We start from the raw sequence: 22228 nt of genomic DNA on the forward strand, positions 1-22228 counted from the left end.
ACCATGCATTATTAAGGTTTCAAGCATTCATTGACTGATCACTGTATTAAGTGATTGATTTAAAATTTAGATTTTGATAAGAGCTGACTTCTGGAAATGAGTGTTTAATGCAGATGTTATCCTCAGGAAAACAGTTACCTCTACCAGTTCAGAAATGCGTTATTACAGGATCTTGTGGTTGGGCCCTAATAAAAAGCGTGATACTCTCAACTTCAAAATGGATATTAAATGGATACTTCCTTGGGCCCTAAAGCAACACACACTATTTTTTTACATTTGAATATGGGTTATGGTTTGCATCCTGTGAATTAGTTCCATGTGTGGTAGGTAAGTCTGTGCTTTGGGGGCATGCTTCCTCTTCTGCTAAAATTTCCGTTTGTTCAAGATCAGTGGTTTTCAATGAGCCCATGAGCACATGGAACTGTAGTGTAAGAGGAAGTATGTGCCATGGCAGAGAATATCTAGCTTGCACAGAACTTGTCCATAGGATCCAAGCCTATACATTTATTTCCCAAGTAATATATTTTTTTAAGAATTTCAAAACTTGTACTAAAATGTATACACCTGATATTCTAGGTCCTTGCCTGCACCAGTTCAAATCCATAGATCTTGGGAACTTCAGTGTACGTCATTAGATGAGCAATGTCTCTTTTTATGTTCTGTGCTTGGTCTGTCTCTCTTCATTTTAAGCCAGACTGACTATGGTGTCATTACACTGAGAGCATTTGACATCAGTGTTCATGTGAAATCATCCACTGTTATTATTCAAACTAGAACATTATGTTCTGCCTCTCCTGCGATAACACTACACATACATGGCCTAAGAGATATATTTAGATGATACACTCCAGAAACAGTAACATCCCTATGAGAAAGGAAGGTGGGAAGTATTGGAGAACAGATACATATGAAACGACTTTGTTCCAAGTCCAACTATTAATAAAACTAGGTTAAAAAAACAATCACCCAGGATTTCACTGGCCTATTTCAAGTCAGCATGGGAGGTGGAAGATGGGGAAATCAGAGATAGAAATCCCTGAACTGATGGAAACATATACTCAACCCATTCTCCGTCAGTTAGACCAGACCCTGATAATGAATGTTGCATGGTTATCTATGGACACCTGCATGTTGAATGTGAAGTATCTGGGATATGTTTTTACTGTTGGAGGAACTATCTGTACCTAAAGGAAAATATATGGTGAATGCATTATTCCAGTACAGATGAGAGCTGGTAGATGGGGCAGTGTGTTTTATCAAAGATTGCCGGTGGCAGGCAAAGTAGCTCATTGCCAGCCCAACCTCTGTAACATCCCTAGAGTTGATAATGCAGGGCTCTATTCTTGCCCCACTTTCTCTGTAATGCTATGCAGTGCCAGATCAATGAGGCACAAAACTGCCCACCTCACCGCATTGTTGCAGAAGGAAGGAATTGACCTGGCTTGCATAACCAAGACTGGTTGGAAGAAAATGACATGGTGTGTCTTTCCCAACTAACTCCAACTGGTCCTCCACCAACCCTGCACAGGTAGAGTTGTTATTGTACTCCATGAGGCTTTCAATTTCCTCAGACTTCGAGTACAAACTATAGTGGACATTGACTGTATGCTCTTTACATTGAGAACTAAGGATAGACTGGATATTCTTCTAGTTTACTGGGCACCTAGTTCCCCAGTAAGCGACAGAGGTGCTCTCAGATGTGGTACTGGACACCTAGAGTGATTGTGACTTCAACATCCATGCTGAATGCTCCATGTCAGGGTCGACCCAAGACTTCATAGCTTCCTTAGCAGCCCTAGGCCTCTCTCAAATAGTGACAGGCCTTGCACATGAAAAAGGCCACACTTTTGCTCTGAGCCTTTTGGGGAGGATCTTCTTTCAGGACTGGAGATTCAGCCTGAGTTGTGGTGTGAACATTGCCTGGTGAAGTCAAGGGTGAAAATTGCCCCGACACTCCACAAAAGGGGGGGCCCTACTAAAATGGTCCAACCACAAAGGCTTATGGATCCTTCTGGGTTCCAAAATGCCCTGGGAATTTTTGAATTCCAAACACGGGCTCTGCTGAGGCTGCGGTGGAAGCTTGGGATGTGAAGTTACTTGAAGCTCCCAGATTGCTTGTTGAACTCTCCTGTCCTTGTGGTCAAAGCCATACACGTGGTTCACAACAGATCTGGATGAACTGAAGAGGGCTGGAAGATGCCTGGAAAGATGCTGGCTGAAAACCTGTGCTGAATTGGATAGAGTATGCTGCAGAGCTCATTGAAAGACTTATGAAGCAGCAGTGATAGCAGCAAAGAAATGTTACTTCTTTGCTACCATTGCATCAGCTAGTTCAAGTCCATCCCAATTGTTTAAGGTATTTCAACATCTTTTTACTCCTAAATATGAACCTTCAGTGGATCAGTAACAGACAATTAGCTGTGACACCTTTGTAAATTTTTTTGCTGATAAAATAGTACTAATACTTTCTGATCTGGATGCCAGCTATAATATAGGCTAGGCCAAAGTAATGCTTAACACTCTGTCTGGTCTACTTCTGAATAATTTTGACCCAGTTACAGTGATGGACATTGACAGGATCCTGGCATCTATGAAGGCCACTATCTGGGTACTGGATCCTTGCCCATCCTGGCTGCTAAAATCTTGTAAAGACCATGTAAATAAGCCCTTGATTGTCTATCCTAAATCAGTCACTAACTCAGGTCCCTTTTCCTCAGCCACTCAAAGAGACAGTCATCCACCCTCTACTTAAAAAACCATCCTTAGACCAAAATGACATAGCCAATTACTACCCAGTCTCTAATCTTTTCTTTCTGCGCAAAGTGGTTGAGAGAGCAGTAGCTGACCAACTTCAGGCTTTCTTAGACAACGCTTGTGCTTTGAACCCTTTTCAGTCTGGTTTTAGGTCAGGCTATGGGATGGAGATGGTTCTCGTGGCTTTAGTTGATGATCTCTGCCTGAATATAGAATAAGCTCATGCTTCCTTGTTCTTCCTCCTGGATTTATCTGCAGACTTCAATACAGTAGACTATACCATTCTGTTAAGGAATTTGGAGGTAGAAGTAGGTATTAGGGGATGTGCCTTGGACTGGTTTAAATGGTTCCTCATGGAATGGACTCAAATGGTTGCTGTTGAAGACCAGCTATCTTCAGTATGAGAATTATATTGCAGGGTTCCACAAAGACTAAAGCGATGTATTATTCCTGGACATAAATGTTTTGGCATTGAGAGAGTATTCTGAAGCTAGAATGTTGAATTAAAAAAAAAAAATCTACACGACTCAAGTATTTTTTAGGTTTTCTGTAATTGTCCTGTAATTTACAAAAAAACCTTGATGCGGTTCACTGCCTTAGGGACCCTATTTTGGGGTGAAAAAAGCAGCATATAAATATATTAATCAAATATATTAAATAAAAATAGATAAATATATAAATATTTTTAGGGACAATTTTGTTTACTGATGTGGCCATTATGGATATTTCTTTACGATACCTATTCATTCCAGAGGGACTTGGGAGCGCATAACTATGTGTAGGGTTGCATCTTGAATGTGTAAGTGGAGTGTTTCCTGAGTCCGGTATCGGGAGTTTGGGTCAGTTTGGATGGAATGAAGGGAGTGTATCTCTGATAAAAAACCTCCTCCTGTACCACGTAAGCAGTTGGAAACCAAGCGAACAGGAGTTTTTTGCTCATTTCTTTGTTCTCCACCTGTTTTCCCCTCTTCTATTAATTTTTATTTTCCTTTTGAAAGCTCTGGTTTAATCAATGTCATATAAGATTTTCCTACATTCAAACAAATTAGCAAATTCCAATGTGCAGTGGTTGGTTTCTCCTTCCACCCACCTTCTAGGAGAGTTAGCCGTGCCATTACCTGTAGATTCTCTTATGACTCCATGGCCCTTTGGTGCTTGGATAACCCACTTGGGAGAGCTACCTTGCTTTGCATCTGGGTTTTTTCTTTCCTTTTTGGCATGGTGGTTCATACTTCACAGGGATGGGCTGTGTGTGCGAAAAACCTAAGCAGCCCCTCAGGGCAGTGACTTTTTAGGTGCTCCAGTGAAGCAGCATGCAGTCTTAGAGCAGCAGCCTAGAATGCCTGGCAGTGGTGCAAAAGACACTGGAGGCAAAGCTCACATTGTGCGCAACTGCACTTGCAAATGATGCTGAGGCTCACCTGTTAGCTATTGCAAGGTGTAGCTGCTTTGGGTGGCAAACCATCTTAGGCCATCCCTGACTCTTCAGGGAAGGTTTTGGGATGAAGTATAATAATGCCTTTTGGGGTGTCGTTTATACTAATAATGCCCCCTTTCTCTTCTCCCTCCCTCACCCCTTCCTTCCCATCCATTGTATATTGAATGCGTGTGCCACTTTTCTTTAATCTTCTCTGCACCCTGCATTGCTTTGCACACCCTCTGCATGGCTCTGAACTATGGCGTTTCCTTTTGTTTTGGCTTCGTTTCATTTTGTTCTGGCTGCTCCCATTCCATGTGGGTGGTGGCTCTTGTTGTCCCACATTAGATAGTTATGCTTCAGCCTCTAGCAAAGAGCGGTGGGTAGGTGAGAAGGATTCTGTTTGCACCTCTCGTTGCCGCCATGGGTCCCCTCCACCTACCACGTCTTCGCCCCACTCCCTCAGTGGCTGTGTCAGCAGGTCCATGCCCTCTCAGCCTGACCCCTGCTTGATGGACGAGAGTTGGTTTGTTACCCCTCCCCCCTGTTTTACTGCAGAAGGTCCTGATCCTGTCAACATGGAGAGCAACCCAATGGAGGACCTCCTGATTGAACATCCCAGTATGTCAGTGTACGTCACCAGCAGCAGCATCATTGTGGAGAGTGAGAGTCCTGAGGAGCACATCCATGAGGCGTAAGTTCAGGACTCTGAGGAGTGTTCAGCTTAATTGTCCAATTAATTTCCCAGGACTTACCTCCCACAAAATCCCATACCCAGAAGAGTCGCTGAATATATTTTGATCATATTATTTGAGTTTCCAAGAGTTTGTACATATACACTGCATTTGCGCACACACCCCGCCCACCTGACAGTACTTTTCATCATATTTATATAAGGTGCCAGGAAGTAAATAAGGACGAAGGGGAAGATTGCCAGTAGGGAACTGGAGGGAGAAAACAAAAGCTGAGTAAGGCAAGATCTAACCCCAGGGTGTCTAGAAGACCCTCCTTTCCTCTTAAAGTATTATTGTCACAGGTTGTACATTTTTAAAGAGAAAATCCACACTTGTGAAGCCTAGAATAGATGTGTCAGTTGGCAGCACTAGTGAGGCCTGTATTCAGTAGATACTTATTAATACTTGTATTGTTACAACAACTTACAATTACATTGGATGCATTTGCTGAGGTTAGAGGAAAGATCTCATGTTTCCAGCACAACAACAAAAATTGTTTCAGGTGGGTAGCTGTGTTGGTCTGTAGTAGAAGAGCAAGATTCGGGTCCAGTAGCACCTTAGAGACCAACTGGATTCCCAGGGTATGAGTTTTAAGAGTTAAAGCTCCCTTTGTCAGAGAGCTTCAACTCTTGAAAGCTCATAGTTGGTCTTTAAGGTGCTATTGGCCTCAAATAATAAAAATTGGTACAGCTGCTGTACTATTTATATACATTGGGAAAGTGCAGTTGCTCAATGTTTCCTCATGTGTAATCATCGTGTGTAGTGGTGACCTGTATGCTGGTTGTAAGTTCGTTCCTACGCAGGAGTGCCTATATAAGAGTCTCATAACTAGACATGGGCACGAAAGGGGGAAAAAATCTGAACACCCTGTTCATTGTTTGTTGCCATCCATGAACAACGAACAGAACCGAACATGTCCCCTTAACGAACATGTTCGGTGTTCGTGTTCATGGCCCTTTAAAGATCCCTTTAAACTATCAGCTGGCAGGTGGCAGGGGGATTCCCCCTTGCCGCCTGCCAGTTGATAGCTTAAAGGGCCCTTTCCTGCCATGTGCAAGGGGCAGGGCCCTTTAAACACCCTACAACCCCCAGCCCCCACCCCCCTGCCTCACCCCAATGCTGCCATGCTGCTGCTTCTGGGTGTGAGAGGGACGGAGAGATTCTCTCCATCCCTCTGACAGCGGGCAGAGTCAGCGCCGCGGGCTGCTTCTTCCCACTGTCAGAGGGACAAGGAGAGACTCCTATGGTCCCTCTGACAGCAGGCAGAGCCGGTGCAGCTGCAAGGCCGCTTCTTCCCACTGTCAGAGGGACGAGGAGAGACTCGTATGGTCCCTCTGACAGCAGGCAGAGCCGGTGCCACCGTGGGGCCGCTTCTGCCCGCTGTCAGAGGAATGAGGAGAGACTCCCCTGGTCCCTCTGACAGTGAGCAGAGCTGGTGCCGCCGCGGGGCTGCTTCTGCCCGCTGTCAAGAGACGAGGAGAATCTCCTCGTCCCTTTGACAGCAGGCAGAGCCGGCCCCACGGGGCTGCTCCTTCCCGGTGCCAGCAGGACAGAGATTCTCTCTGTCCCTCTCGCACTGGGAAGGAGCAGCCCCCTTTGCTGTCATTTTCTCTTCACAGTGGCGAAAACTGTACTGCCTGTTGGAAGCTACTTTGAGGGGTTACAAAACTGACCTTCCCAATGTCCAATACCCACCAAATTTGCAGGGGACATAGTCCTCAGTGTCTTCTGAAGACCCCCCACGTTTCAGAGAGATTGCAGCCCGGGAAAGGTATGATCCATGGGTTCCCCCCCTTTTGCTGTCTATTTCTCTTCTGAGTGGCAAAAACTGGATTGTCTGCTGGAAGCTGAAGATTAAAGCCAGGAGGAGTTCAGACAGAGTTCAGTCCTTGCCATTGCCAGGGTAATTGATTGAAGGCGCCTGAGTGTTTGGCTTTCCGAATAGTGGCCGAACACAATGAACGAGGCTTGTGACGACTACCTGTTCGTTTGGAATGGGGACTTACGAACGGTCCATTCGCAAACAGATGAACGGGATGTTCGTGGGTTTTTTTCCGTTCTTATTGCTGTTCGTGCCCATGTCTACTTATAACCAGAGCTACTCTGAATGTTAAATTTTCCCTTCTTTTAAAACATATGTAGGGAAGCAGCCAGAAATTGGCTGAAGATGCTCTTCTTCGTGATATTGGGTACAAATAGAAGTCTTATATTTAGCAACCCTTTTTTCTCTATATAATATGAATCCAAAGCAGCTTGCAATGTACAAAACACACAAATCCCACAGACTTATTTTTATTTATTTTATTTACGTTATTTATAGTCCGCCTTTCTCACTGATACTCAAGGCAGATTACACAGAGTGAGTTAGTACAGTCACTATCAAAGACATTTCAACAAAACATATAATGGGTATATACATGCAAATTTGCAAAGATTTTAAAAAACCCTGCAGAAATCCAACACAGAGCTTAAGAAATACTGAAACAGAACATAAGCAATTCTATGACTGACACATTAAACAACATAGGAACTATCCAGTAGGATCATCCTTATAGCAATAGTAGTGGAGTCTATGGTCTATCAATATTTACAGCAATAGTAATATGTGATCCCTCCCTATCTCTTTACCTATGGATCTCTATATGACCACTTCCTTACAGTACAACCTTCGTATCTGATATGCTATATAAACCAATTTTACAATTGCTTCTTGCCATTCAGAAACTAGTTAATAAAGCACAGCAAAGTGGCAAGAACTCCACCCTTGATGAAAACTTCTCTGCCCCAAACAGGCAGATAGGTACTCTATTCCTTCCCTCCTTCTTGGGGGCAACTTCCTTTATAGTCCCAGGAGCTGGAGTGGAAGAGCAGAGCAGATGGAAACAGCTCTGCTGCTGCTGTTGAAACCATCTCTCTGCAGAGATGGCAGGCAGGCAAGCACTCAGCTTCCTGAGTTGCAGAAGCAGAAGGGGTTGTAAGAGAATTTTATTTCAAAGGGTTTTTTGCTAAAAATATACAATTAAATATTGATCTTTGCATGGCAAGCAACTGTGGATTTTATGGCTATCATTGTGATCTATTTGTTATGGGAGGAAGACAGGGTAGAAATGTTTTAAATAAAAGATAAGTAATTTATACAATTCTTCCTCCTCAAGAAAAGAAATTTCATGAATTACCTTTGTATGTAATTCATTATGCTATAGGTGTGTTGGAGCGCGCCATGATTCATGTTTCCTCGCTATATTTATAAATAGAAGGCTTAAAATGATTTATGTGAACTAGACTTTCATTACTCAGAGAACACAAACCATCTTTTGCCCTATTTGTCTTGCCCTTAAATGACCCTGAATCTTGTGTGGCTCTCTTTATGCAGTGAGATACCTGAACGCCATTTGCAACGCCATGCTCCCCACCACTCCACCTCTCTTGCCAACAAGGCCGCCATCTTGGAGAAAGTCAACCAAGTGCGTCGGATTCAGCGGGCAAAGCAGCTGGTGGAGAAGCACAAGCTCAGTAAGAAAGTGATGCAGCGGCAGAACCGCACCAGAGAGTGCCGCCCACCTCGGGCCAAACACCAAGGCAGCTTTGTCTACCAGCCATGCCAGCGCCAGTACAACTACTAAGCTACTTCAGGAAGTCTACACCGTGGGGCATTATCCTTTTAACTCTCAGCTTTGCCAGTTTTTCACAACGCTTTCTTCAGCCAAGAGGGTCGTCTTCGTCCATTTTCTGAAATAAACCCGTCCCCCTGTGAAAGAACCTCCTAAATTCTCCTGAACTGGCACCATTCAATGATCATTCTAACCTGGGCTTTTCTTGGGCGTTATCCTCCTTTTCAGTGAGAAATACAGTTTCTGATCTATAACATCCTTCCCTTTTGCAGTTTTATTCTCCCTCACTCTCCTCCATACTTTCATGAATGTGGATTTGGATCTGGATCTCAGAGTGCAAGAAACCAGCATGTCCCACAAAGTAACAAGGCTTCAGATCTATTTTGAAACCATAAGCTATGGTTTTTTTTAAAAAAAAAAGTGTTGAAAAGATGTATATGTATGTCGATTACCAAAAGGGAAAACTTCTCTTTGGGTGGGTATTTTCCTTGGTTCCTAGGTAGCATGATTTCATACACTGGCTCTTGTAGTGGTTACCAGTGTTAGACTAATTTGGTGCTTCCAGTGAATATATCACATTTCATTTACTAAACAAAGAAACAATAATTTATAGGAGGGCCACTTTGCCCCATCATTTTTTTCCCCTTGTTGCACCAGGGAGCCTGTGACATCAGTGCCTTTCTTTATGACATCACACTCTTCACAGTGGAAACAGACTGTGATGTCACAAATGGAGATACCAGGTTCTTGTGCAAACTGGAACACAAAACAACTAGACCAGTAGGTCCCAATTTAATAAGGAACAAAAATGTATCTTGTGACGGAATTCCACCCCATACCAATATGAATTGTACAATATGAATGGTGTATTTGTTTCGCTCAATAAGTTGATATGGTTGCTAGGCATGAAACATTTTGGCACATCCTTAATTTTATAGGGGTGCAAGACAGCTCCATTGAAAACCATGGAAGTTTTGCCATGGACTTCAATGGAAGCTGGATTATACCTGAGTTTTCTGCTCCAAAGTGTCATGTGATGTACAAGAGAACCTTTGAAAGCCCATTTTCAGTAGCAGCTATTACCAGTAGTAGTTTAATGGATTCTTTAGGGGGTTCACAATTATGGAAAGGTTATGCTTGTTTTAGTACTGTCTTTAATCACGTGTGACCTTTCCAAAATGCATGCAATGGGCTCTTCAATCTGATTAATTGCAGGGTCATTATTGGTTTTCTTGCAGGATCTTTCGATGGATCTACCGTCTTGCAGAAATCATAACAGCCAAGTTTTTTATCCCATGTTTGCAGAATGAACACAATTGGGATAGCTGATACATTTAGAAGGATTTGGGGGAAATCCCGGTGAAATTATCATGGATACTTTTAAATGGAAAAGCAAAAGAAGTAAAGAAGAAAAAACAACAAAGTTAAAATCAGAAATTCCCATTTTTTCAAATATTTCCCATAAGGTTATTTAGGGAAACTTCCTCTAATGAAAAGATTTTCTCATACTGAAAGAAGTACATGACTACAAGTAAACTGCAAAGAAATTTCAAAATAGAAGTTTAAAAAAACCAAGTCCCTTATTTTGAAAATGGAGAGGGTTTGCTTTGGAGGATCACCACTCAGCTGTCTAGAGTTAGGATCTTGCCAAGCCAACTGCAGTAGTTTTTAAAGGAAACCATTAAACATGTGATTCAGTTTCTCCCATTGATTTCAATAGGGATTTTAATTTTGGCTGGATCATGTCCTAATACTAAAACCAGTGATAAAACATCATGTATAATTCTTTATATCTCACCATGAATGGAACTCTTCATGTTAACTTACTTTGGTGTTTGCACTAATGTCAATGACCTCAGCAGAGAAAAGAACTTACACATATTTACAGAGATGGTAAAGTATGTTGGAGATAGTAGTGATGGATGTTAAAGTCAAAGATGGCGAGGGAGGCTGGGATGTTTAAGAAAAGGATAGAAGGCAGATAGTAGAGCTGAAGGAGGGAAAAAGAAATCTGAAGCTGTTGTTCAGGTGTAGGGAAATGATGTGGAGGTCTAGACGTTAGAGGATGGTGGGAACAGAATGTGTGCCTGCATTTTGAAGAGAATCTTCAAGACTCTAGAAGTCTGAGGGTAAATGTGGAACAGAGAAGTTCGTTCTGTAGCCCAGAAGGTGTCTCACCATTTCAGAAGTCATCAGGTTTCATAGAAATTCTACTGAGCAGTTACCCAAATACAATACCATGTGAAACACCTGTATGAAAATGAGAATGGTAGAACAAATTGTTTCCCATGTATATTCTTTATTCATTGTGCTTGCCTTCTCTAGTCAAGGTAACCAGAATGTTCATATTCAATAACTATTGATTCTGGAGCAACTGTCCAATATGGATGAGATCTGAGTTTCTACTATTTTCTGTAGTACTTTATTCCCTTCCAGTCTTCTCTATGAAACTCATAACTACCCATTGATTTATATCAGGGATTGTAATTTTTTTTAATGATAACGTTAAAATGAATTTATTTTTTGGACTAAGCCTGTAAATTCCTTCTTGAAGCTCAGTTAGGGAGTGGTAAAAAGAAAAGGGTTTTTTTTAACATGGAAGAAGTACCTTTGGCTTGGCCATATGTATTTACCAAGCCCCAAAAGGCAAGTTGGCATGTAAAAGAATATTACCTGCTACAGTACAGGAGGAGTAGCATCTCCCCCCCCCCCCAATACAGGAGCAAACAGGACTTCAATAAATATTTCTCTATTATAATTTATTGTCTATTATGATCTTCTGCATTTAACTTCCTAGCTTTCTTAATTTAGTTTGGTTTTGCAAAATAAAATACATAATGGAATCAGTGTTTTCCCACTAATGTCTGGATCCAAAGAGCTACTTTAGGTACACCTGAAAGTTTAGACATTCTTAGTGTGATTGTTAATTTAAGTTGTAGACTTTTATGGATGTTACAATTTCCTTTTAAAACAGATACACAACACACTCTCCTCCCACAGGTTTCAAAAGTAGTTTGCCATTTGGGATGGGTGGGAGGAATGCTGCTGTTAGAAACACAAGGTTGGATCCAGCCAGAATTTATTCACTCCCATCTAATTCCATTCAGTGTTAGAAACCCCATCCCATATGGTTTTTATCCATGCAAGTACCATGATCCCTAATACAGCCTTTTTGGTGGTCAGAAGGAGCCCTCTCTTCTCCCCTTTTCATCAATGGAAAAGCTAGTTAGATCCAACCCACAACCCTGAGGTCCCCTTTGTGGTTCTTTGGATCTTGGCCTGCATTTCTTAAAGCAGACAGCTGAGCATCTTCTTTCACACAGCTGGACAGAGTACCTCCACCAGAGTGAGCAACAAACCTCAGCTGTCCTAGTATCTAAGTACAATGCATGTCAGGTGGCCCTGGGGTTGCCAGTTCTGAGTTGGAAAATTCCTGGAGATTTGGGATAGCGCCTGGGGAGGGCAGTGAATGGGGAGGGAGCGACTTTAGTGGGTATAATGCCATAGTCCACCCTTCAAAGCAGCCATTTTCTCCAGAGGGACTGATTTCTATGGTTTGGAGATCCATTGTAATTCTGAAAGATCTCCAGGCTCCATCTGGAGGCTGGCAAGCGGAGGTGGCTCCCTTTTTTCTTGCAGAGGTTCTGTGCCTCACAGCTGCAGGGCAAGCAGAAAGCCCAAACTGACTGCTTTGTGGGCCATGGAGATAACGTACTGGGGAAGCTGCACTGACATAATGGCTGGCTATCTCACTGCTGTTAAAGGAACAAAGAACAAAGGCATCTCTCAAAGACCAACTGATCCAAGCTTAAGTTGGGAAGCATCAGGCTGTTTGTCAAGAAGACTCAAGTGTGGGTGGACAGGGTAAACAGAGATCACCCGTTATCCTGAAATTTTGTTAACTTCCCTTCTCCCAACATTCCCATACAGACATACCTATTTGGTCCCTCCATACCTCTCTTTGAAAACATCTCCAGTCTCAAGCTTGAGTCTTCTGTTTATGAGGACAGTAGCTGATGTGGATTGCTTCTTTCTTATTCTAATTAAATGAATGGGGGAACCTTTGTATAGAATTGTCTTTGTGCCCGTAACAGCTGTTGAAAAGGCACTAGTAATTACACAGCCCTTACCTGAGCTAGCCTGAGCTTGTCAGATCTTGGAAGATAAGAAGGGTTGTCTCAGATGAGTACTTGGGTGAGAGACCACCAAGGAAATACAGGGTTGCTACACAGATACAGGCAATGGCAAACCACCTCTAAATATCTCTCGCATTGAAAATCCTATAAGGTCGCCGTTTGTCAGTTGTGACTTGATGGCCCATTATACACACATTACATAGTTACTGGTACAGCTTGTGGGAAGGCATCTTGCAGCCATGGGGTAGAACCTCAGTTGCCTGCCTCTCATGTCTCCAACTTGGCAGCAATTCCATGTTACCGCCTGGAGCTGCAGACAAAAGAGGCATGCCAGAATCCTGGTACTTGGTTTATTGGAGATAACACCAGACTAGCTGTCAAATATGTGCTAACTCAGCCACTTTCTCAGTAAACTGTGGGGCTGATATGTGAGATCAAGAAGAGGTGATTGCCAAATGCAATTGATTTAATCTTGGTCTGAGGGCAACTTGACCTCAAACTGTGACGGGCACAATTGCATTTACTGATTGTATCTTTTACTTCTCCTGTGGTTTACTGGAAGAGCAGTGCAGATGGCATTAATTAATTTGATTCATCACAAGCCTGGCAATGTTCATAGAATGCATTGGCTTTGTTTGGATTGGATTAAGACAGGAGATTAACCTTTCCCTTTGGTGAAGGTTTTTACATCCATTTGTTTCGAGGATTTTATTAGAGCAACTCATGAAAACAATACAAATTCAAGAGAAAAGCTCTCGTTCATTTATATTTTTGTGAGAAAATCTGGCACCAAAAGCCTAGATTTACATAGCAGAATCTGACCATTAAAAATACCAGAAATTGAATTTTGAATGTGATAGATTTCATCTTTTTATAAACCCGTAAATTTTAATATTAAAAGTCTGATGAAAAGGCTTGCATCTTAACTTCCTTCCCACCAGGCCCCACGGTCATTTTTTAATCTCATTTCTCTGTTTTTAAAATCCCAGAAAATACATAACTGGGAAGAAATAGATGTTAGTAATTTCTGATGTGATTTGTTAGATACTCATTGTGATGAGGCTTCTGTCCCTTCAATACTATAGCAACTGCAGTCTTATCACTGCAACACTGTCATATTTGGAGTAGGTACATCACAACGCTGTTAAAGGGACAGAAAACCCTTTAAAGTGCAATCACTCTGATTCTCATTTAATTTTACAAACTAAATTTGATGTTTCAGTTTTCTATTATAGTCAGTGAATCTTGACTTAAAATAACTTTGTGAGGCATCTTGTAAAAGAACTTTGTGAGGTAAAAAAGGGGGAAATATGAACATCTATATGGAAATTAGTTAACTTCTGGCAATGACGTTAAAGAATAGGCTATAGCAGGTGGCTGAGGTCTTTCTCCTCCCCACACCCCCCTTTCTAGAGCCATGTCATGCAGAATGCAATTGGGTCCATGTCTTCAAAGGAACTGTCTAAGATATCCTAACATATCAACTCTTGAGCAAAAGAAGCTAAATTCTATTAATGTAAATGGTACTTTTAAAATTAAACAGAAGTCCAGCAAAATTTATTCCAGCAATATAAAGGTTGAAAGCAAAAGACTGATAGATATGGGAAGATGTTACAAAGAGCATCCATCTCCCTATTCTCATTTTTCTGATTCTTTCAACTTTAAGTGGAAATAGTTCTGCTATTGATGTATACTTCGTGGATATGATAATGTGAGCTTGGTCTCACAAAAACTCATGGTGGAATAAATATTCGTAGCTTTTAAAGTGCCAGTGCTGTTTAACTTCGTTGTTACCCTCTGGAGTTATTTCTAAATAAACTTGGCATCACAATATTAGGCACCCCTAGCTATGTGGTCCTCTACAGAAATTAGCCCTATGTTTCACTCCATGTAAAAATGATATTCTATAGTGCTTCCTCCTTCAAACCCATGAAGATTAGCACTGTGTATTTGATTATAGTCTTAAACATTACTTGCATGGTAATGGCTGATTCAAACTAGTGAGACTCAAAGCTGGTAAGTAGAGGAGGAATAGCGTAGTCCTTGCATAACTTACCATCTCTGAACTGCTGTGGAGATTTTCTTGGTTTGTTAGGTGTTTTCCCAATACATGACGACATGCTAGGAAAGGAGACATTACTTTGGCAAAGTTTTGCATATTTTTCCACCATTAAAAAAAACCTTTGTGCAGCCATTTGAACTTGCAAATGGCTCCCTTTATAATAGTGTTCGCTTCACCACAAGTGCTGAAGGCCCCTTAATTCTCTTCACTGTCTAAAATGAAGCCTATCAGTAGATAATAATTAGGTCAACAGATATGCCACAGTGGCTTGCAATGGTCAGACAGATTCACAAAATTATCACATCCCAGACCATTTTTTTAAAAATCACAAACATTATTAATATGTGCAGAAATGGTGCTGTGGTACACATAAATCATGTACCTCTTTTTGCTAAATGCCCAGGAGAGGGGAGAGTAAATAATTGGGTTCATTATGCCCTACTTGTGATTTCCCTGAGGGATCTGCCTTGCCACTGTTAGAGACAGTTATTCTAGACCAGGAGTCCCCAGTCTTGTGGGTGCTTTTGAAATTTTGAACCAGGTAATAGACACCACCACAAAATGGCTGCCATGGGGTGTGCTCAGTCACAAAATGGCCACTGGAAGGGATGTGGACCAGTAATAAAATGTTGAGAGGTTTCAAACCAAGCATCATCCCATGGTGGAGGCAGCTGTTTTCAAATGAGTGCTCCCCGTAGACACAAAGGTGATACCTTTTGGGCTCTTCTGAAGCCCTCCCTGCTACAGTGAAAAGGAAGAAAGCAAGAAATGGTTCTTTGCCTTGAGGAAGAAGTGGCTGCCAAGAAACTCACCTGTGGGCATCTTGGTACTCACTGGCACTACAACGGGGAATCACAGGCCTAGACTGAGGGACTTTTGGTCTGATCTAGAGAGCTGGAGGAAGGTGGCTTATGTTGCATCATTGTTTCCAGATCTGCTGCTTTCAAAACAGAAATCTAAATAAATATAAAATGCTCATGTTTTTCCTTTTTTAAAATGATCTCTTATCCAAGGCTTAATCCAACACTAGTTAAATATTAGGAAAAAATAACTCCCGGTAGTGCAAAAATGGAACTGGACCACTTGAGATAGTATGTACAAAGAGAAAACAGGTGTATGTGGTGATTGCGCTATGGCTGAATTCCAAAAATATAAATTCAAGCTATGATTCTCAGATGGCCTCGTACCTCAGTTTCCCACTTGTAAAATCGGGATAAATGCCCTCTTTGTACCTTGTAGTCATATGCTAAGAATGAAAGTATCACAGGATTGCCATCTCTTAATGTAAACACAAAAATACTGTTGCAGAAAAAAATCCAAACATCTAATAACCAAGTATTATCAGTTGTTTGTAAACATCCCATCAACATTGTAATTTCAGGCACGATTTGTAGAAGGTCTTGCTATTGCTACTCACACAGGAAAGCCATCACATATTCACCCATCCATGTAATTCTATTCAACTATCAGTCTGAACAAAGGTGTTCAAGAGCACCCATACCAAGCCTCTTATGTTAAACTGGTGCTTAAAATAATTTTTCTGTGTGTATATGTGTGCATGAACATCTGTAAATATGTTATAACACAAAGATGTAAACTTTTTTAATTCAGCCATTGTAAATTGTGATAAGTTGTGCAATGTTCTGAATGAATGGTTGGGAGAATGTTGAAATGACAGCCTTAGAAAGGATAGGCTGAAATCTAACTCTTAAAAAAAACGTATATGGAAAATTTGCAGCACGGACTCAGGGACAAAACAAAGTATGTGGCTACCTTAAAAAGGTATGTGTTTCAGAAATGTTTGATTTGGATGTTTTCGTGTTATGAGTCTGTTAATACTAATCTGCATGTCCTAAAGAAATTTTTGAATCTGGTAGAACTGCTGTTTTTTTAAAAAAAGATTGAAAAAGTAACTTAGCAATCCTGTTCAACTAGCTACTGCCTTTCAGTCAAGGAAAAAGGATTTGATTTCCACTGGCTTGGCTGAGTAACAGCATTATGACCAGTCTTCAGGATGTTGTCTCTTTTTATAGGGGCATGGTCACACTGTGGTACACACATTCCACTTTTGTGGATAACAAGTTGGAAAGCGAGAATGGCAATTTGTAGCTCACTTTCTCCTTTAGATCTGTTCTTCTGTAAATACTACTAACAGACACAAATGTATATAGATATATAATATATAAAATATATTTAAGCAATATTTTCAATAAACCCCTCCCCCAATGTTTTGAGGGGTACTGAGGAAGCAAAATGGCGGGAAAGCCTGCATTCTAGATAAAACCATAGCAGAATCTTATAACTGATAAGAAACAATGAGGCTATTTCTTGCCCACCACTGATTTCAATGGAAACAAGGTAGAACCTCCCTGGTAGGAAATACCCAAGGACAGTTTGCATTGCAATAGAAGAGGGTGTTTTGATTTGTTTAGTAATCATTTCATTAGTCATTTGTATTTTTTTTAAAAGTGGGAAGGGGACAGTTAGGGACAGTATAGGATAGGCATTTTTTCCTCAGCCACTTTTAAGTGTTCTTGTGTAGAGTTAGCTTCTTCCTGACAGAGCAATAAAAGAAAAATTGAAGCTACACACCTACACGCACTCAAGTAAGCCTCATAAGAAAGACTTATTTCTGTGCTTTGGCCCAGGCTATGAAGACCACTGCATACACTATAGGAAAAGATGGCATTTAAACCATGACTGTTTAGGGTCCATTTTCAAGGACATCTATGAATTTGACTGGCTTTAAGCATTATTGGAACAAAAGCTTGGCTAGAATTCTATTCATCATGTAATAGTGGAAATGAGAATAATTATTGAGGGTAACTTCTGCATGAGGCAATTGTTTTAGCAGTAGGATAAATTGACACAGTAGTATAGATAAAGTCATCGTTGATGCTTGTGAGATCTTACAGAGCTGTGAAGGTCAAATATATGTGGAGCCCCTGAATGTTGCTGAAGATTCTGGTCGAATCCACATTCACCCATTACCCGCATGTTTATCGGATATCTTCCGTTTGCCTCCAATCCGTGATTTTTTTCTCTTCGTTCACATCCCTGCTTCCAATTCGCCTTTCTCGCGCGTCTCTCCGGTCACACGGCCGCTCGAAAACTGCTTTTTTGGGCGGGACCTTTTTTCCCCGCCCATTTTTTAAAAATTTTTTTGAGCTCACTTTTCCGTTATTTCGATCTTGTGTTATAAAGAAACATCATTGAAGATAATGATGCCTCTCTTTCCCCCACTGACAGCACTGATGGCTCTTCCGTTTCTTTTTTGGACATTTTGAAGCATGCGGGAAGCTTTCGTGGGCATTTCCTATGCAGGACAGTTCAGTGCTCGAATTTTACTGAAGTTTCACAAAGCCAAGCTTTGGGCGGGTTCAGGCCGGTCAGTCACTTTGGATGAAGAGGCTGGTTTGAAAGGTGGTTTGAAAGGTGCAGTTTGAAAGGCTGGTTTGAAAGGTGCGGGTTGCATGTCTGTGCGAGTGGAGCGTGCCGAGACGCCACCCAGCCGTCCGCTCCCCCTTCCCCCCTCTCCAAGACTGGAGCGGCAGCGCCTGCGGGGTCAAGCCGGCTTGGTGGCCAGAGGGCCGTTTACCCCAAGGGGGGAAGGCTGCGCCCCCTCCCCTCCCGCGGACCGCTGCGCTGATGGGCGACCTCGCAGGGGCAGGCGCCCCGCGAGCTGGGCCTCTGCGTGGCGAGCGCCTGAGCCGGAGTGCCCACAGTGGAGAGGGCGCCTCGCAGCGCAGCGCATCCTCGCCCCCCGGCAGCGCAGCACTGGCTCACTGCAGAGAGAGGCTTGGAGGGACGCGGCTGTCTCCTCGGCCGGCATCCCCGGCCCGCCGCCGCCGCTTCTCTCGGCAGCAGTTTTTAAAATCCCTGTTCATCTTCAGCCCCCCTCCGCGGATGTGCCAGCCCACGGGCCAAGCCACCTTTGCTGTCCCGGCAGCCCCCGCAAGCCCTGCCGTTCGGCTCAGCCGGGGATGCCTCGGCCAGTCCCTTCTCCGCTCTGAGCTGGGAGCCTCCAGCTGCGCCTGGGCTTCGACTCGGTCTGCCGGGCACCTTCTTGACCCCGGCGGGAGAGGAGGCGAGCGATGAGCCCGCCGGCTTCCCAGCGCCTCCAGCCCCGCCGCTGGGGCGGCCCTCGGCAGCGACTGTTTTCTTTATTTTGAATGATTGATTCACTGTAATTTCGATATTACAGTAATATAAAATAAAAAAATAAAAAACAGTTAAAAAGGAAGTTTTGCGAGTCCGTTCTGAGGATGGATTCACCCCAAAATGATTTTTCAAACTACCAGATTTGATTCAGAAACAGCATAATCAATAAATCCAATGCTATGAAGTCAAAAACAGTCTTTTGCAGACTACGGAGCACTTGCAAGTTGAATCAGCCAATAGGAACTCTCGGAACGGCCGGAGAGACAGGAAGGGGGGGGTGGTTTTTAAAAAAACCGCGTAAATTGCGCATTGGACTGTTCACGGCCACCGTGAAACTCCCGTTGAAAAACTGTGACCACATATTCGGGAGAAATGCGAATGAAATGCGTCTGTTTAATGAGGTAATGTGACCGGCACTCAAGATTGCGGGGAGAATGCGGGGAAAACGCGGAAAAAAAGAAGTAATGTGGATTTGGCCTCTGAGTGCATTCTGTGGCTCATTCTTAGTTCTCACTGGGCACCAGAGAGGCGTGTTGGGCCTAGTTGTCCAGTCATGAAAACTGAGCTCTAATAAAGGACAAGTTCTCTTTCCTTCCTTACCAATCCTGTCAATCTCCAAACAGCTTCCTGATTATGAAATGCCTCCTTCAACCATGTAATATAAGCATTGGCTTTTACTATGCAGTGATTTATCTTTTTTGTTTTCAGCTGTGGTAAATTTCAGCTGACTGCTGCATGGACTAATCTGCAGTGCTTCCTTTCTTCATTTTCCCATTTTCTAAATTCCTGCCCAAAATGAAAGATTATGCCCTAGCTGGCAACCAAACAATTATCATGTGGCTATTTTTAGCATGGCCTTGCAGGAGGTAAAATCCAGAGCAGGTAGCTAGAAACCATTGTTTTAATTATTCAAAGCACAATTCCCAGTCATTTCCTTGTACAGAAGGGGATTGTTCTCTTGCTAAATAGCAAGAAACATGCAAAATTAAGGCAGAGTAGTAAAATAGACATGCAAACACTCCACATGAACAATAATTTGCTGGAGTCATCCAATGGTTTTTGCTACTGGGGTGAACATTTCTTCATATTGGGTTTTTTTTTGTAGATTTCCTTCATAGTGAACCACAGGCATTGTATATGGGTCTTAATTGTTTTTAAGACAATATGCTTTTTAAAAAGATTTCACATTGCGTAGACCTGTATTTTGAACCTCAGATACCCTCAGATTGTATGTTTTATTAAAAAGACGTAGCTACCCAGTTTGGTGTAGTGGTTAAGAGCGTGGGACTCTAATTTGGAGAGCCGGGTTTGATTCCCCACTCCTCCACTTGAAGCCAGCTGGGTGACCTTGAGCTAGTCACAGCTCTCTGAGCTCTCTCAGCCCCACCCACCTCACAGGGTGTTTTGTTGTGGGGATAATAATGACATACTTTGTAAACCGCTCTCAGTGGGCATTAAGTTGTCCTGAAAGGCGGTATATAAATGGAATGTTGTTATTATTATTAATTTTGCATCTCACATTTCTTGACTTTCAGTTTTTAAAGTTATGTCTCTACTGCAAGGTCAGCTGAGACAAAGAGGCTTGGTCTAAATCAGAGACAGGGCTTCTTCTAAGGAACTAGTTTTCCAAGGAAAGTTTCTAACCATGCCCAGCAAATATGTAGAACACCTCTGCAGTGCCAGTATTACAATAAGTTCTGTGTCTTGTCAGTGATGTTGCTGTGGCCAGGTGTAAGTAATGCTGCCTGTACAAGTCTTAGGATTGGGCATCATAGCTGTCAAATACAATAGCTATGGTTCAGCTCTATGTGTTACTAGCTAGTCCTACATGGGGATCCCACCCTGTCCCATCAACGGAGCCTACTTGTATACCGCTGTGTAGATGAAAACACTCAACCAGGTCACACATCAATTTCTATTGGATAGCAATATTCAGATGTAGTGTGCATGCAAAAGCGTAAATTGGTCTGCAAAGACTCAAGAGAAAAGAGTACAATTGGAATTTTTCCTGTTAAAACTTATTGATACAAGATCTCCACTCTCATACAGATGCCATTTATTTCAAGATGGGTCCCATAACAGGGGCTCCCCATGAACTGTGGTCAGTGGGATTTATCTATACTGCTGTAACATGAGCCACTGAACAGTGCTGATTACATGATTAAACAGTTGTTATAAGCAGGACTTGGGTTCAGTAAGATTTCATACCTTAGCTCTGAAACTGAGATAGTTGTATGCAGTCGTAGTGCAGTGTACAGCTGTGTAAGCAGGAAAGGGTCTACCTTTGCATCCAAGTTGCAGGAAAATATTCTTCCTTATCTATATTCTGCAATGCAGATGGCACTGGATGCTTCTTATACTAATTCAAATGGCACTTTATTATCTTGTACTTTGAGGAAACATCGCTGACTGTGTGGAATATCTTTGCCAACAGCTGCTCTGGCCAAGAACATCACTCCTTGTAAGGAAGAGGGTATGCATAACACACATGCAGGACCATAACTAGTTGGGGGCAGGAGGATGAGTAGAGGCTTGAAGGAGTCTAGTGCCCAGGTGCTATTGGATAGTTACTACTAAAATTCATATTTCCTGCTCCAAACCTCATTGAAATAAACCTCTATTTTCAACACCTTTTCCTATTGTTTTCCCTGTGATAGAAAAATAGCTTATATTGCAGTAATAATAGCCTTTTATATTATACCCTAACTTTACTCAAATAGTCATTATTATAATATTTAATTTATTTATATGCCAGCCCTATTGTTCCTGCTCCTAATAATTGTGTCTTGAACACCTCTTCAAGCTATATTGACTTGTGTGCCTTTCACCCCTTTTGCATGATTTGGCATACCAGCATCAAAATGGAAAACATACAGGCAAAACCAGGAGGAAAACTTGGCCTAGGCAACCATAGTTAAAAGGCTTACTATGCAAAGGTAACTGAAAATTGAATTCTACAAATGTAAGTACAATTATTTAAATATTTAAAGCTTAAGATTTTCAGAGGACAACAAGGGCTTGATTTGGCAAATACTTTTCAGGCATACCTGTATGTATTTATTTTAGCAAAGCCACTTCATCGGTTACGATTTTTATTCCAGTGACTACTTCCTCTGTAAGTTATTTTTCAGAATAAAAAATGAGGGAAAGATTTATACTATGGATTGTCTCCTTTTCAATCGTAGGCCCCTTGACCTTTAATAGTTGTATAGGTGAGAAAATTTCAACAGATGCAGCTTTTCAAAACCCTTCAGCACTGTGATATGACAAGCTACATCTGTTTCTACTGCTACAAGAACTATTCAATATTCATGAACTGTGATGGTGAAAAGTTGTTTGCCTGCAATTTATAC

The 22228-nt window shown here is 42.1% G+C and overlaps 1 protein-coding gene across 4 annotated transcripts in view; it reads left to right on the forward strand.

Moving 5' to 3' along the window:
- TP53INP2 (tumor protein p53 inducible nuclear protein 2) overlaps positions 1–11359 on the forward strand; it is a 42707-nt gene extending 31348 nt beyond the window's left edge. For 2 of the 4 annotated variants that reach the window (XM_054980075.1, XM_054980076.1), the window contains exons 3-4: positions 4520–4865; positions 8279–11359. In XM_054980075.1, coding sequence (XP_054836050.1) covers positions 4520–4865; positions 8279–8528 — 596 coding nt within the window. In that variant the 3' untranslated portion in view covers positions 8529–11359. The remainder of the gene's footprint in view (positions 1–4519; positions 4866–8278) is intronic. The other 2 variants (XM_054980078.1, XM_054980079.1) reach the window with 2 other exon arrangements.
- Positions 11360–22228: the final 10869 nt, after the last annotated feature.

The sequence above is a fragment of the Eublepharis macularius genome, chromosome 5 (genome assembly GCF_028583425.1).
Source record: "Eublepharis macularius isolate TG4126 chromosome 5, MPM_Emac_v1.0, whole genome shotgun sequence".
In the NCBI taxonomy this organism is placed as follows: domain Eukaryota; kingdom Metazoa; phylum Chordata; class Lepidosauria; order Squamata; family Eublepharidae; genus Eublepharis; species Eublepharis macularius.